Raw genomic sequence first — 18,305 nt, forward strand, 5'->3', positions numbered from 1 at the left:
GTATACCTAGATAATATACTAATCTATTTAATAGATAGATAATAGTATAAAGAGTATATAAAGGAAGTGCTTAAATAAATAAGTAAGGCTAAACTATACCTTAAGCTTAAGAAATATAAGTTCTATATTACTTAGACTATCTTTCTAGGGTTCGTAATTAAACTAGGGAAGCTTAAGATTAAATAAACTAAACTATAGAAGGTCTCTAAGTAGGGAACCCCTAAGTATATTAAAGATATTTAGTCCTTTCTAGGATTTTATAATTATTATAGAAAGTTTATCCTAGGGTAGACTAGGATTATAGAACTACTTATAAGGTTAATAAGGAAGGAAGTCCCTTTTAAGTAGATAGATAAGTGCTAATAAGTAATAGATTAGCTAAAAGAAGAATTTATAAAGGAACCTATTCTATAGATCTTTAACCTATATTACCTAGTAATACTTAAAACTAACGCATTAAATTTTGCTATAGGAGTATACTTACTCTAGTAAAACCTAAAAATAGACGAAAAACACCTATATAGCTATTATTTCTAAAAAATAAAGGCTATAGAGCTTAACTATAATATCTATAATAAGGAAATGCTAGTAATAGTTAAAGCCTTTAAAGAATAGAGAATATATCTCTAAGGAGCCAAATATTAGACACCTATATTTTTAGATTATAAGAACCTAATAGGATTTATAACTAATAAAGCCCTTACCCCTAGGTAAGTAAAATAGGCATAGACCTTATTAATATATAACTTTAAGATTATATATACTAGAGAAATAGAAAACCTTAGGGCTAATACCCTAAGTAGATAACTAGACCTCTAAAGAAAGGTAGAAGTATTAGGGGCCTTACTTAAGTTTAACGCTAATAGTACTATTATATATAACACACCTAAACTTATAGTAATAATAGAAATATAAAGTAGTGTATAGCTTAATTAGATCTAGAAGGAAACTATAATTAATAAAGAAAGTATAAGCTACTTACTAGTAGGAATAAAGTATAAAGATAATATATATAAAGTCTTTAATAGGATCTTTATACTAGTAAAAATCTAGAGGGAATTTATATAATAATTCTATAAGGTGCCAGCACATAACCACTAAGGAATTAAATAAATACTAGAATAACTAATAAGGGACTACTACTTCCCTTAAGCCTAGTAGGTAGTTATAGAAGTTCTTAGAGATTATATAGACTACTATAGAAATAAACCTAATAGGCACACACTATATAGATAATTATAACCTATAGGAGTACTAAATAGACTATAGGGAGTCGTTATAATAGACTTTATAACTAGATTACTAAAGTCTAGGGACCTAGATAATAAGGTTAAATATAATAGAATAATAGTTATTATTAATAAGATAACTAAATACGCTTACTTCTTACTATATAGGGAAGTTAGTAAGGTAGAATATATAGCGTTCTAATTTACCTCTATAGTAATAGTATAGTATAGTGCTCCTAATAAGATTATTACTAATAGAGATATACGCTTTATATCTAAATTCTAGTAAATAGTATTTACCCTTATAGGTATTAAATATAGTATATCTATAGTATACTATCTATAAACGGATAGCTAGACTAAAAGAATAAACTAGATAGTAGAATAGTTCCTTAGATATTACCTAAACTACTAATAAAATAACTAGGTAGGGTTACTCCCTATAGCGTAGTTAGCCTATAATAGCTTATAATATAGTGCTACTAGAGTCTTACTATTCTTTATAAACTATAGATTTAACCTAGTAGCTTATTAAGTGCCTAGAATAATAAGATCCTAGAGCGTAGATAGAAAAGATTAGGTAAAAGAAATTATATAAATCTATACCTAACTCTAATAAGATACTATATTCCTATAAGGAAAAATAGGCAAATACTATAATCTTAAGTATAAGCCTACGCCTACGCTAGAGAAGGGAGAGAAAGTCTAGCTACTATAAAAAAATATTACTAGTAAATAACTATTAAATAAACTAGACTATCTAAAAATTAGACTATATAAAGTCCTTAAATAGATTACCCTAGTTTTATTTAAACTACGCCTCCTAAATAACATAAAAATACACCTAGTATTCTATGTAGCTTTATTAGAAAAAGCACTATAAGATATAGAACCTATAGTTTATAAGGTAGATACGTACAGAGAATAGTAAGAAGAATAGGAAGTAGTAAGTATTAATAGATACTAACTAGTAAATAGTTAGAACTACTATAAAGTTAAATAGCTAGGACGCAATAAAAAGGGAAACCTATAGGATAATACCTAGGAACTAGAAAGTAATCTTAGCTACCCTAAGAAGTTAAAAGAATTTTAGTTAAACTAATCTCTTAAAGAAAGCCTAGAGATATTAGACTAAAAGTTAGACTACCTTATAGTAAATTATAAAAAATACTACTATTAGAGAAGGTATAAGTAGCATCTTAAGAGACTACTTTACCCTCCTTAGAACTATTCTATAGACTAGTAGCTTTTAGCTCTACTTCTTTCTAATCTAATTTAGCCTCTAGGAATACTAACTAATAATCCTCCTACTTATTAAGAAGCTCTTTCTATTTCTATAACTATAATACCTTTACTTAGGTAGTAGTAAGGGCATCTAGAATCTCCTCCTAAGCTTTCTTAGCCTTAATAAGTTTAGCTTAAATTTTGGCTTAGGAGCGACTAGTATTATGTACTATAAATAATTAGTATAGATAGAATAATAGTGGTAGATAATATACTCTTAGCTACTAAAATACTATTAATATTATAAGAACTACAGACATTTAAATAAACATAAGCTTTATAGGTAGGATGCCTAGGCATATTATATAGAGAAAGCTTATAGGGAATTTTTAACTAATTATAGTAAGAGTAAGGTATAGTAAGGAATCTGTAATAACTAATTTTATTAGTAAGTATAAGTTATTTATTAGTTTTATAAGAAGGTATAGAGGGTAATAATAACCTAACTTATAATAGGGCTTACCCTACTAATATAGTACTACCCCTATAATAGATTAATCTTTAGGCTAAAGACTTAGAAGGGGGAGATAGTATTATAGCTACTACGCTATAATAGAATTATAGGACTTACGTTAATAATAGCAGTAACTAATTAGATTATATAGGAGAAGAATATAATTATAGGTTAAATGCTAAGTATAATATAGGTATATAAGGAAGTTATATAATTAGATCTATAGATCTATAGAATAGAGCCATAGAGCCTAGATTTATAGAATCTATAGATAGAGCCTATAGAGCCACTATTAGATAGTAGTATATAGAGATAATAAATTACTACTAGGTAAGCCTTTATTATTAATCTATAATATAGTTCTCTATATCTAGTTTCCTTATAGAAGATTACTCTTAAGTCTTTAGTAATATACTCTTATAGTAGTAATTAATTAACATTTATACCCTATATAATCTATACTACCCTATACGCTACTTATCTCTTACTAGAACCCTAATAGGGCCACGTCTAGTGATAGAGTCCTAGAGGCCCTATTATAGAGGGGCTTTAGATATATTTAGAATAGAAAGGAAAATCTAGATTAGGGTATAACCTAAGTAGATAAGAGGGCTAGTACACCTATAATAGGGCCTCTAGGACTCTATTACTAGCTGTGGCCCTATTAGGGTTCTAGTAAGGGATAAGTAGCGTATAGGGTTATATAGATTACGTGTAGTATAAACGTTAATTAATTACTACTTATAAGAGTATATTACTAAAAGCTTAATAGTAATCTTCTATAAGGAAACTGGATATAGATAACTAAATTATAGATTAATAATAAAGGCTTACCCTATAGTAATTTATTATCTCTATATACTACTATCTAATAGTGGCTCTATAGGCTCTACCTATAGATCCTATAGATCTAGGCTCTATGGCTCTATTCTATAGATCTATAGATCTAATTACGTAACTTTCTTATATACCTATATTATACTTAGTATCTAACCTATAATTATATTCTTCTCCTATATAATCTAATTAGTCACTACTATTATTAACGTAATACCTATAATTCTATTATAGTATAGTAGCTATAATACTATTTCCCCCTTCTAAGTCTTTAGCCTAAAGATTAATCTATTATAGGGGTAGTGCTATATTAGTAGGGTAAACCCTATTATAAGTTAGGTTATTATTACCCTCTATACCTTCTTATAAAACTAACGAACAACTTACGCTTACTAATAAAATTAGTTATTATAGATTTCTTACTATACCTTACTCTTACTATAATTAGTTAAAAATTCTATATAAGCTTTCCCCTATGTAATACGCCTAGGTATCCTACTTATAAAGCTTATATTTATTTAAATATCTATAGTTCTTATAACATTAATAGTATCTTAGTAGCTAAGAGTATATTATCTACTACTATTATTCTATCTATACTAATTATTTATAGTATATAACACTAGTCGCTCCTAAGCCAAAATTTAAGCTAAACTTATTAAGGCTAAGAAAGCTTAGGAGGAGATCCTAGATGCCCTTACTACTACCTAAGTAAAGGTATTATAGTTATAGAAATAGAAGGAGCTTCTTAATAAATAGGAGGATTATTAGTTAGCGTTCCTAGAGGCTAAATTAGATTAGGAAGAAGTAGAGCTAAAGGCTACTAGTCTATAGAATAGTCCTAAGGAGGGTAAAGTAGTCTCTTAAGATATTACTTATACCTTCTCTAATAGTAGCGTTCTTTATAATTTACTATAAGGTAGTCTAACTCTTAGTCTAATATCTCTAGGCTTTCTTTAAGAGATTAGTTTAACTAAAATTCTTTTAACTTCTTAGGGTAGCTAAGATTACTTTCTAGTTCCTAGGTATTATCCTATAGGTTTCCCTTTTTATTGCGTCCTAGCTATTTAACTTTATAGTAGTTCTAACTATTTACTAGTTAGTATCTATTAATACTTACTACTTCCTATTCTTCTTACTATTCTCTGTACGTATCTACCTTATAAACTATAGGTTCTATATCTTATAGTGCTTTTTCTAATAAAGCTACATAGAATACTAGGTGTATTTTTATGTTATTTAGGAGGCGTAGTTTAAATAAAACTAGGGTAATCTATTTAAGGACTTTATATAGTCTAATTTTTAGATAGTCTAGTTTATTTAATAGTTATTTACTAGTAATATTTTTTTATAGTAGCTAGACTTTCTCTCCCCTTCTCTAGCGTAGGCGTAGGCTTATACTTAAGATTATAGTATTTACCTATCCTTCCTTATAGGAATATAGCATCTTACTAAAGTTAGGTATAGATTTACGTAATTTCCTTTACCTAATCTTCTCTATCTACGCTCTAGGATCTCATTATCCTAGGCACTTAATAAGCTGCTAGGTTAAATCCATAGTTTATAAAGAATAGTGAGACTCTAGTAGCACTATATTATAAGCTATTATAGGCTAACTATACTATAGGGAGTAACCCCACCTAGTTATTTTATTAGTAGTTTAGGTAATACCTAAGAAATTATTCTACTATCTAGTTTATTCTTTTAGTCTAGCTATCTATTTATAGATAGTATGCCGTAGATATACTATATTTAATACCTATAAGGGCGAATGCTGTTTACTAGAATTTAGATATAAAGCGTATATCTCTATTAGTAATAATCTTATTAGGGGCACTATGCTATGCTATTACTATAGAGGTAAACTAGAACACTATATATTCTACCTTACTAACTTTTTTATATAGTAAGAAGTAAGCGTACTTAGTTATTTTATTAATAATAACTATTACTCTATTATATTTAACTTTATTATCTAGGTCCTTAGACTTTAGTAATCCTATTATAAAGTCTATTATAATAACTCCCTATAGTCTATTTAGTACTTCTATAGGTTATAATTACCTATATAGTGTATACCTATTTAGTTTATTTCTATAGTAGTCCACGTAATCCCTAAGGACCTCTATAACTATTTACTAGGCTTAAGGGAAGTAGTAGTCCCTTATTAGTTATTCTAGTATTTATTTAATTTCTTAGTGGCTATATACTAGCACCTTATAGAACTATTATATAAATTCTCTCTAGATCTTTACTAGAATAAAGATCCTATTAAAGACCTTATATATATTATCTTTATACTTTATTCCTACTAGTAAGTAGCTTATACTTTCCTTATTAATCGCAGTTTCCTTTTAGATCTAATTAAGCCATATAGCTTATATTTCTACTATTACTATAAGCTTAGGTGCGTTATATATAATAGTACTATTAGTGTTAAACTTAAGTAAGGCTCCTAATACCTCTACCTTTCCTTAGAGGTCTAGTTATCTACTTAGAGTATTAGCTCTAAGGTTTTCTATTCCTCTAGTATATATAATCTTAAAGTTATATATTAATAAGGTCTATGCCCATCTTACTTACCTAGGGGTAAGGGCTTTATTAGTTATAAATTCTATTAGGTTCTTATAATCTAAGAATATAGGTATCTAATATTTAGCTCCTTAGAGATATATTCTCTATTCCTTAAAGGCTTTAACTATTACTAATATTTCTTTATTATAGATATTATAGTTAAGCTCCGCAGCCTTTATCTTTTAGGAATAATAGCTATATAGGTGTTTCTTATCTATTTTTAGGTCTTACTAGAGTAAGTATACTCCTATAGCAAAATTTAATATATTAGTTTTAAGTATTACTAGGTAGCGTAGGTTAAAGATCTATAGAATAGGTTCCTTTATAAATTCTTCTTTTAGCTAATCTATTACTTATTAGTACTTATCTATCTACTTAAAAGGGACTTCTTTCTTAGTTAACCTTATAAGTAGTTCTATAATCCTAGTCTACCCTAGAATAAACTTTCTATAATAATTATAAAATCCTAGGAAGAACTAAATATCTTTAATATACTTAGGGGGTTCCCTACTTAGAGACCTCCTATAGTTTAGTTTATTTAATCTTAAGTTTCCCTAGTTTAACCACGAACTCTAAAAAGATGGTTTAGGTTATATAGAACTTATATTTCTTAAGCTTAAGGTATAGCTTAGCCTTACTTATTTATTTAAGTACTTCCTTAACGTGCCCTTTATATTATTATTTATTTATTAAATAGATTAGTATATTATCTAGGTATACTATTATGTATTCTCCTAGGCATCCTCTTAAGATAGTATTAATTTATTATTAGAATACTACTAGGGCGTTAGTAAGCCTAAAGGGCATAATCTTATATTTAAAGAGTTCTAGCTTAGTTTAGAAGGCTATCTTCTATTCCTTACCTTTCTTTATCCTAATTTAGTAGTATGCGTTTTTAACATCTAAGCGTATAAAGATCTTTATATCTTATAACTAATCTTATAGGTCTAAGATTAGTGGTAATAGGTATTAATCTTTCTTAGTTATAGTATTAGTTTTCCTAAAATCTATATAAAACTATAGTTTAGGGTTATCTTTCTTCTCTATAAACGTGACTCCGTGAGCCGTAGAAGATTTAGAAGGTTAAATATATTCTTATTTAAGATTATTTTTAATATATTATTTAGTAACCTTAAATTCCTTTTCTATAGTCTTATAAACTAGTCCCTATATAGGTTATTCTCCTTCTTCTAGCTTAATTTCGCAATCCTAGTCTATATATTCTAGTAAGTAACCTTCTAGTTTATTAAAGATGTCTACGAACTCCTAGTATTATTCTAGAATACCTAGAATTTGTTCCTTACTAGCGGCTAGCTAATAAGGGTACTTAATTTCTTTAGTTCCCTAATAGATAATTAGATTAACTTACCTTAGCTATAGTATTCTAAGGATTATATCCTACTAGTTATCTATTTTAGCTAAATCTATAGTAAAATTATTAATTACTAATCTATCTAATAGGAAGGTTCCTAGCGTAGTTTCTATATTAATTTATTCCTAGAATAGTAGCCCCTTAATATTATATAGGGTCTATTATTCCTTTTTATTTATATAGTGGAGTCCTTCTTCCTCTATAAAGTCCTTTAATATAAAGTTTTAGGTAGCCCTACTATTAATTATAGCTTAGATAGGTCTTCCTTAGTATTCTCTATTAAGTATTATATATGGCCTAAGTATTCCTCTAAGGGCTTCCTTACCCTTTAGCTAATACTTAGTCTAGATTTTTATTGCTACGTGCTTTAGGTACTTATTTTCTATATATTTATACCATAGTTGTCCTTTAATATACTTATATAGTAGGAGGGGTCCTAGAGCTAGTACTAGGTACCTACTAACCTTCTTTTCTAGATACTATTTATGTACTTCATCCCTTTAAATAAGATTATTATGTAGGTTATCTATTATTCTAATTAGGAAGGCGTGGTGTTTCTTTTTTAGTACTAGGTATATTAGATAGTTATCTACTATATATAACGTCTATAAGAGTTTATAATATACTAGATATTTAGTTAGCGTTTAGGGGTTATTCTCTTCTATAGGTTTAATTTCTTTCTCTAAACGTTCTTCTTTAATTAGAATCTAGTATTTTATTATAATTTAGGGTATATATGCTTTGTCTACCTATCTAATTTTATTAGCTATTTAAGCCTAGATTTAACTGTCTAGTATCTCTGCCACTAAAATTATATTCCTTTCAACCTACTTATTAAAGCTAGTAAACTTAGTATTTCTTAGGAACTAGATTTTCTAGTTCTTATAAACTTTGTGGATTATCTCTCTATATAAGTTTCTGTAGTAAAAGCACATCCCCTTAATTTATTATCTAAAATTAGCTAACCTAATTATCTTTACTACCTTAAGGGCTAGTCCTTCTAGCTAGAAGTACTCTATTTCTCTAATATAAACGTTCTTTCTAGGAGATATAGGTACTTCCTATACTAGTAATAAGGAGAAGGGCTCCTCTCCTTAGAGGGTTAACTAGAATAGGGTATTAATTAATTTATCTAAACTACTCTCCTATTCCTCTTTATCTAATTTACTATCTAAGTCGCTTATATTAAAGAATTCTAGGACTTAGGTATTTTATTTCTTAAGCTATAGGATTATTTATCCTTCTTAGGTTGCTGCTAACTTTTTGCCTATTAGCTAGTATCCCGTATCTTTCTTTATCTTTATGTGTAATATATACGTATCCTAGGAGTACTTAGCCTAATAGGTTACCTTATATTCCTTACTACTAGCTAGTTTCTCCTTAGTATCCCTTAAGGTTTCTTATTTTCTTAGTTTCTCTTTAGTACCTTTTATAGACTTATCCTAGCTTTTACTTAGGTAGTTCCTAGCTATATAACCTTTCTTACTATAGCTAAAGTAGGTGTCTTCTTTACGTTACTTCTCCTTTATTATATCCTAACTTAATCCTTTTTCTTTATTAGTATCTAAGACTATTAGGTCCCCTTTATTATAGGTTTTATAGTTTTAGCTATTTACGCTATATCTACTTCCTCCCTTATTATCTTATTTCTATAGGAATAACTCGTCGTCTACTTAGATAGCTTATTTAATTATTATAGGTAGAGTTATTAGTTTCTCTATTCTAATTATTTTATACCTAATATCTAACTTTAGTCCTTTATAGAACCTTTATATTAGGGCCCTTTCTCTGTAGTCTAAGACCTTATTAGCTAGCTACTTAAATGCTAATATATAAGCTACTACTATCTTAGTTTATTAGAGTTTTAAAAGTTTCTATTTGGCTATATGTTCCGCATTAATATTACTAAAGGTTAACTATAGCTTTTCCTTAAAGTAAGCATAGCTTATAAAGATAAGGTTAGTTTCTATTTTCTAGTTATTAACTTGGCTTATTTTCTAATCTATAAGATAACTATTAAACCAGTCTATTACTTTTCTAATAAAGTAGGTAGCTATATAGGCCACTTTCTAGTCTTTATTTCTAAGATATTCTTAATTTAGATCTAGGTAAAGAGATATTAAGGCTAGAAATCCCCTAAGTTTAGTTTAAGTACTATTAAACTTCTCTAGATTTATAAGTTTTAGTAGTCTATTCCTTATTTAGAGTTCTATCTACTAGATCTATTCCTTTATAGTATTATTAGCTCCTCCTACTGTCCCTTCTAATATAACTCTTACTTACTTAACTAATTACTTATAAGCTTCCTTAGCCCTAGCATTCTCTTTATTAAGGTAGTTAAGTTATTCCTTTATCTAGACTAAGTCTGTTAGGTCTAATAATATTAGTTAGTTTACTATAGGAGCCATTATTAATACTAGTAATCTAGGTACGTACCTATAGAGACTCTTAAGATACGATTATTAAAGTGTAATAGGGCCTCTAGAACTCTATTACTAGCTATGGCCCTATTAGGGTTCTAGTGAGGGATAAGTAGCGTATAGGGTTATATAGATTACGTATAGTATAAATATTAATTAATTACTACTTATAAGAGTGTATTACTAAAAGCTTAATAGTAATCTTCTATAAGGAAACTAGATACAGATAACTAAATTATAGATTAATAATAAAGGCTTACCCTATAGTAATCTGTTATCTCTATATACTACTATCCAATAGTGGCTCTATAGGCTCTACCTATAGATTCTATAAATCTAGGCTCTATGGCTCTATTCTATAGATCTATAGATCTAATTACATAACTTTCTTATATACCCATATTATGCTTAGCATTTAACCCATAATTATATTCTTCTCCTATATAATCCGATTAGTTACTACTATTATTAACGTAATACCTATAATTCTATTATAGCATAGTAGCCGTAATAGCACCTTTATATATCTAATAGGCGCTAATAGGCTAGCTATACTATAGGAAGCTAGACTAGGGTATTAGAATAATACTCCTAAGGAGGGGGATAATATTATAATTATAGTAGGACTAAGTAAGGTAAGTAGGGAGGATTACACTTAGGATATTAGTAATAGAGGTAAGCTAGATTAAGCCCTATAGACTAGCTAAATAGGTAGCTTATATTATTTATTATATAATAAGGTCTAGTATAAGTAGAAGACCCTAGGGACCTTAGAGACCCTAGGGACCTTAGGAGGTTCTAGGACCTTAGAGTCTAGGTAGGATCTCCTAGATAATAAAGAATAGTATATAGTCTAAAGGAACTTTAGAATTTTTCCTATTCTTTATAGTTAAAATTCTATAGTTAAAATTAGAGCACCTCTTCTATATTAAGATCTATTAGTCTTCTTATATAATTATTACCTTACCTTCTATAGTAAGGTTAGAATATTCTTTTACTCTCTTATTATTATTTATCTACTCTCGTCCACTAAATACCTATAAGGTACGACCTAGGTTAGGTATATAGAAACCCCTTATAATAATATACTAGACGGATCTAGGTATAATATTATATTAGGATTACCCTAGTTAAGAAAGTATAACCTATATATTAATTAGGGTTTAAGAATACTATCCTTAGAACGCTATAAATATACATTATAAGCTAAGCCCACGTAATAATAGAGATTAACGGCGGATAAAAGTACTATTAATAATATAGACTTATAATAGAAAGTTAAAAAATAGAAATAACTCTTAGTAGACGCTAGTAGGAACTACTAGGTTATAAAATATAAAAAGAAGGAAGAAAGTATACCCTTAGAAGTACTAAGAGAATATAAAGTATAGATATATATATTTATAGAGAAGAAAGGAAAAGTAAACCTACTAGAATATTAACCCTAGAATTATATAATTAACCTAAAAGAAGGGAAGACGCCACCCTTTAGACTACTATATAGTAAGATAGGAGAAGAACTCTAGAAAGAATATAAATTTATTAAGATAAACCTAATAAAAGGATATATTAGACTATTAAAGTTACTAGTAGTAAGTCCCTTTATATTTATTAAAAAGAAGGATAGATTAGATAGACTATATATTAACTACTAAGTAATTAATAATATAATAATTAAGAATAGATACCTATTACCTAATATCTTAGAACTTAGAGATAGACTCTTAAGAGTAAAAGTCTTTATAATAATAGACTTAAGAGATAGATACTACCTAATTAGAATAAAAAAAGGTAAAGAATAGAAGATAGTATTTTAATTATACTATAGACTTTTTAAGTACCTAGTAATACCTTTTAGACTTACTAATGCACTAGTAACCTTTTAGGCACTTATTAATAATATACTTTATAAATATTTAGATATATTTATTATTATATATATAGACGACATTCTTATCTTCTCTAAGAATAAATCTAACTACATTAAGCACGTATAGATAGTACTAAAAGCACTAGATAAAGTATACTTAAAAATTAAACTTAAGAAATACTAATTTAATGTTAAATAACTTAAATTTCTTAGACACGTTGTTACTATAGAAGGAATTAAGATAGTACTAAGTAAGATAGAGAGTATTAGAAATTAGCCTATACTAAAGACTATAAAGAATATCTAAGAATTCTTAGAATTCTATAGATTTAATTAATAATTTATTAAAGATTACGTAAAGGTTATAATACTATTAATAAACCTTACTAGAAAGGATACGCCTTTTAAATAGATAAATAAGTATAGAATATTATTCTAGCTCCTTAAAATAGTATATATTATGGAACTAGTTCTTATTTATTTTAGAAGTAATAAACTACTATAATTTAAAACTAACGTAAGTAATCTTATATTAGGAGCATACATAAAATAAAAATAAAATAGTAAATAGCACCTAATAACCTATTACTTATATAAATTTAATAATATAGAAACACAGTATAATATATATAATAAAGAACTCTACACTATTATTAAAGCTTTAAAACACTAGAGAATCTATACTCTTAGCTATTTAATGCTAGAAATCTACATGGATTATAAGAACCTACTAAGGTTTATAATAATAAAAGAACTAATACTATAATAATAGAGATAATTATAAACTACTAGCTAGTATAAATTTAAAATTATCTATATAGCAGGAAAAGAAAACAGATAAGTAGACGCACTTAGTAGATAAAGTAATCTAGTAGAAGAAAAGGTTAAAACCTACTTAGTAATTCTTTATAAAAATAAAAACGGATCTCTTAAACTAATAGTAGAACTTAATTAACTTTTAGTTATAAACTAAGAAGTACCAAAATAACTATAAATAGAGATTATTAAATAATACTATAATAACCCTATATATGGGCACCTAGGTATTAGAAAAATAATAGAGCTTATCTAGCAAAACTACACCTTTAGGGGAATAAAGGAAGCTGTAACTAGCTATATCTAAAAATATATAGAATACTAAAGGAATAAACATAGTATATATCTTAAGTATAGAGAAATATAACTAATTAAGATACTAATAGTATCTTTTAAAGACATCGCTATAGACTTTATTATAGAAATACTAGACTTAATTAAACCAGCTATAAAAACCTTATATAATAGCATTTTAGTAATTATATATTACTTTATAAGCTACGTTAAATTAATTCCATATCTAAAGAATATATTAGCCAAAGAGCTAGCTTACCTTTTTTTAAGATAAGTAGGTTAGACACTATAGTATTCTAAAAATAATTATTAGTAATAGAGATAAACTCTTTATATTAAACTTTTAAATAATATTTATAGCACTTATTAGAATAAAATAAAAACTATCCACGGTATATTATCTATAAACGGATAGAAAAATAGAAAGAATAAATTAAACTATAGAAATATATCTATAAATATACTATAATAAATAGAAAAATAACTAGGTTTTACTACTACCTATAGCATAATTAGCACATAATAATAAGGTATTAATAGTAATAGGGCAAACACCTTATTATACTATATATAGAAAATATCTAAATCTCTTTAACTAATAACTACTAACGAATATTAACGTAAAAGAAGCTATAGATATAGTAGATAATATAGAAAAAATATATAATAAACTCTAAGAAAACCTTAAGAAAGCTTAATAGTAAGTAACTTTATACTTAAACTAAAAATAAAAAATAGTACCTTAGCTAAAGAAGGGGATAAAGCATATCTACTTATAAAAAATTTTTAAACCTAGAAGAAGAAACATAAGAAACTAGATTATATTAAAGTTAGACTATTTTATATTTCTAAATAGATATTACTAGTTAACTATAAACTAGAGTTACCGCCTAATATAAAAATACACCCTATATTCTATATATTATTATTAGAACTAGTAGACCCTAAGACACTAGTTAAAACTACCTTCTATTACTAACTTAAGGAAGAAACTAAATTTAAAGTTAAAATACTCCTAGGATACCACAAAGTGGGGAGAAAGAACTTCTAGGATAATAGATTTCTATAAGAATAGTTAGTTAAGTAGAAAGGCTACCCACACTTAGAAAGTATATAGGAACCTAAAAGTAAGTTAAGAAAGAACTACTAGTAGCTTTTTAAATAAGTAAGAAAAAAGATCTATAACTACTATAACTATACTAGAGTAACTAGAAATAGCTTTAGGGGAGATAAAAGCTACTCTATAATAATAATTAAGTAATATACCTATAGATATAGTATTATATCCCTAGAAGAGATATCTATTCTACCTAATCTAGAGTAGACTATAAGGTACTAGAATACCTAGTTAATATATCTACTATAGGATAGTTAACTATAGTTAAATTAACATCCTTACCCTTAGATAACATTTCTATAATAAGATATATTATCTTCTTATAAGCACGCTCTTTAGCCTAAGCTAATATTTTCTTATTATATAATATATATATAATTACTATAGCTAACTCTTTCTTATCTTCCTCTACTTTCTTCTTATACTCTTCGTAAGTCTTATCTAGGGAAGCCTAGCTTATATTTATACATAAATAATCTATATAAGTATATTTAGCACACTTTAAACTTAAGTTTAGTATAATATAATATATAGTATTCTTAAAGTTATAATTAACGTAGGATTCCTCTATAATAATATTAGCACTAAGAATTTCTTTATAAAGACGATATTTATAGATAGTAGAGTTAGTAGGTATAGTACTAATAATAGTAGAAGGGTAAGTAGGGTAAGTAGTAACTTATATAAGGAGATTATAAGATTTAGAATAAATCTTAGAAAGGGGAGAGGTAATATTAGAATCTAGAACCTAATAGGTAGTAGAATAGTCTATTATATAGTAAAGCCTCTAGATAAGTATATATTAACTATAGGTAATACCTATTTAAGAATTAGGGCGCTTTAGAAGGTTACGTAACTACTCTCTAGAGAGTACTTTCTAGAGAGCACTCTCTAGTAAGCACTCACTAGTAAGTAGCTATATATAATTAAGTATATAGAAATAGAAGAATTACTATTAATTCTTATATTTAACCTAAGTTTTAATCTATTATTTAGATTTACTTAGGCCTCCCTTATTAACTTATTATACTTTATAAAATACTTCTATATTAATAAGAACCCCTTCTTCCTCCCCTTAGTAAGTCTTACCTAAGAACTAACCTTAACCTATTTAGGACTAGCTACCCTTTCTAGATTTAATAGAAACCTATAGAATAATATATAGGAACTAGAAAGTAATCTTAACTACCCTAAGAAGTTAGAAGAATTTTAGTTAAACTAATCTCTTAAAGAAAACCTAGAGACATTAGACTAAGAGTTAGACTACCTTATAGTAAATTATAAAGAATACTACTATTAGAGAAGGTATAAGTAGTATCTTAAGAGACTACTTTACCCTCCTTAGAACTATTCTATAGACTAGTAGCCTTTAGCTCTACTTTTTCCTAATCTAGTTTAGCCTCTAGAAATACTAACTAATAATTCTTCTACTTATTAAGAAGCTCCTTTTATTTCTATAACTATAATACCTTTACCTAGGTAGTAGTAAGGGTATCTAGAATTTTTTCCTAGACCTTTTTAGCCTTAATAAGTTTAGCTTAAATTTTAGCTTAGGAGCGACTAGTGTTATACACTATAAATAATTAGTATAGATAGAATAATAGTAGTAGATAATATACTCTTAGCTACTAAAATCCTATTAATATTATAAGAACTATAGATATTTAAATAAATATAAGCTTTATAAGTAGGACACCTAGATATATTATATAGAGAAAGCTTATATAAAATCTTTAACTAATTATAGTAAGAATAAGGTATAGTAAGGAATCTATAATAACTAATTTTATTAGTAAGTATAAGTTATTTATTAGTTTTATAAGAAGGTATAGAGGGTAATAATAACCTAACTTATAATAGGGCTTACCCTACTAATATAGTACTACCCCTATAATAGATTAATCTTTAGGCTAAAGACTTAGAAGGGGGAGATAGTGTTATAGCTACTATACTATAATAGAATTATAGAACTTACGTTAATAATAGTAGTAACTAATTAGATTATATAGAAGAAGAATATAATTATAGGTTAGATACTAAGTATAATATAGGTATATAAGAAAGTTACGTAATTAGATCTATAGATCTATAGAATAGAGCTATAGAGCCTAGATTTATAGAATTTATAGGTAGAGCCTATAGAGCTACTATTAGATAGTAGTATATAGAGATAATAGATTACTATAGAGTAAGCCTTTATTATTAATCTATAATATAGTTCTCTATATCTAGTTTCCTTATAGAAGATTACTATTAAGTCTTTAGTAATATATTTTTATAGTAGTAATTAATTAACGTTTATACCCTATATAATCTATATAACCCTATACGCTACTTATCTCTCACCAGAACCCTAACAGGGCCACGGCTAGTAATAGAGTTCTAGAGGCCCTATTACACCCACCGTTATCTGGTTCGTAATAATCGATTCTAATTTAATTAAAAAGAACTTAATTACTTCTAGCTTACTATAAGATATTTATAAAAAGTAAAATTATAGATTTAAAGGTATAGCTATTATTAATAAATCTATAATTTTACTTTCTATTAATATATTATAGTAAGCTAGAAATAATTAAGTTCTTTCTAATTAATTCTAAATCGATTCTAATTTAATTTAGAAGAACTTAAATATTTCTAGTTTACTATAAGATATTTATAAAAAGTAAAATTATAGATTTAAAGGTATAGCTATTATTAATAAATCTATAATTTTACTTTTTATTAATATCTTATAGTAAGCTAGAAATATTTAAGTTCTTCTAAATTAATTCTAAATTAATTGAGAATGAATTAAGCTTACTTATCTAGCGCCTCGCACCGACATCTTGGCATGCCACCTCTTGGCGGGCCCATGGTCACATGGCCTGCCGCCTGTTGCATCACCCAATGGCATGCACCGCTTATCGATAAGCCCAACAACAGGGAAGCGCGACGGCGACACGTCGTACCCTTTACCATCTTCTCATCTAACGCAATCTCATTGATTTGGAAATGATTGGAACTCAACTCTAACTAGGAGTTCACACAATGTGTCGAGCACATGTCGCCGCGCACATTCACACATTCACTCCATCGTTGATCTCCACTCCACCCGGCAAAGTCTTCAACCCTGAAATTCTGTCAGTGTACTCTATTACCTCTTCAGAGATTTCGAACTTACAATTGTCGTTCCCAACATCTTCAACCGCTTTCTGCGCAATCTTGCACTTCATAGCCTCCTCGTCTGTCTGCCTCGTCAACTCCTTGCACTTGTCGTTATCGCATCTCGCATTAATCGCGCGCTGTAGACTATCACCCTTCCAACCGAACATATAGTCGCCGTGATTTCCATGTCCGGTCCTGCTTTCATTAATACAATGCATTCACCTCGACTTACACAACGGAAAACACTCACGCATCGCCCATGCTAAACACCAGCGGCTGACTTCCGTCCTCTGGCCACATTCCCTCCCCATTAAATTCTGTTGTGTCAAATATCACTTCGTACATCAACTGCGGCAGATGCACCGGATGCGTGTCGGGGCATTTACCGCGTTCAAGGGACGGTGTGTAGGGTCGAGTGACTATGGGATCGGCGTAAGGCTCGAAGGGGATTGTTGCGTATGCAACGTGGGACTGGAAGATATTAATACTTGAGCACATCATCAACGCTCAGGATACTTGCCTGGTGATCGGGAGAATCAAGGTTCTTGCCGTCCCAGCAGGTGGGAAATGTCACTGCCAAGTGAGGTAAGTGATTGGTGTCAGGCTAAAAGAAACAACTCGTTGGGAAAAAACGGTGGCGACAGGGAAAAAAGCTATTGTACCTTGCGTCCGGATGCCACCTTCGCACTGGTGGTCAGGAAGATGCGTCGTATCTTCGCCCGTACAAGGTGCTCCACCAAATGGTTGCTGGTCTTTGTATAAACACCGATGGCAGATGCCTCGAGATTCGCCAGTTGTGTTGCGCAACATTGGATTTCCTGCAAGCATGCGAAAGCCCTGTGCTAGATCAATACAGCCCCGACAGTCCACAGGAGGAAATATGTACCGGAG

General features: G+C 28.4%; 1 protein-coding gene across 1 annotated transcript; it reads right to left on the minus strand.

Moving 5' to 3' along the window:
• Positions 1–17,326: 17,326 nt before the first annotated feature.
• On the minus strand, positions 17,327–17,675 carry N0V89_000493 (uncharacterized protein; the record flags this gene model as incomplete). The annotated part of the gene is made up of 3 exons (XM_056209314.1): positions 17,327–17,379; positions 17,431–17,609; positions 17,665–17,675. 3 exons carry the CDS (start codon positions 17,673–17,675, stop codon positions 17,327–17,329), a joined length of 243 nt encoding a protein of 80 aa, XP_056076136.1.
• Between the last annotated feature and the right edge of the window lie 630 nt (positions 17,676–18,305).

The sequence above is a fragment of the Didymosphaeria variabile genome (assembly GCF_027946475.1).
Source record: "Didymosphaeria variabile strain IMI 356815 chromosome Unknown scaffold_1, whole genome shotgun sequence".
In the NCBI taxonomy this organism is placed as follows: Eukaryota; Fungi; Ascomycota; class Dothideomycetes; order Pleosporales; family Didymosphaeriaceae; genus Didymosphaeria; species Didymosphaeria variabile.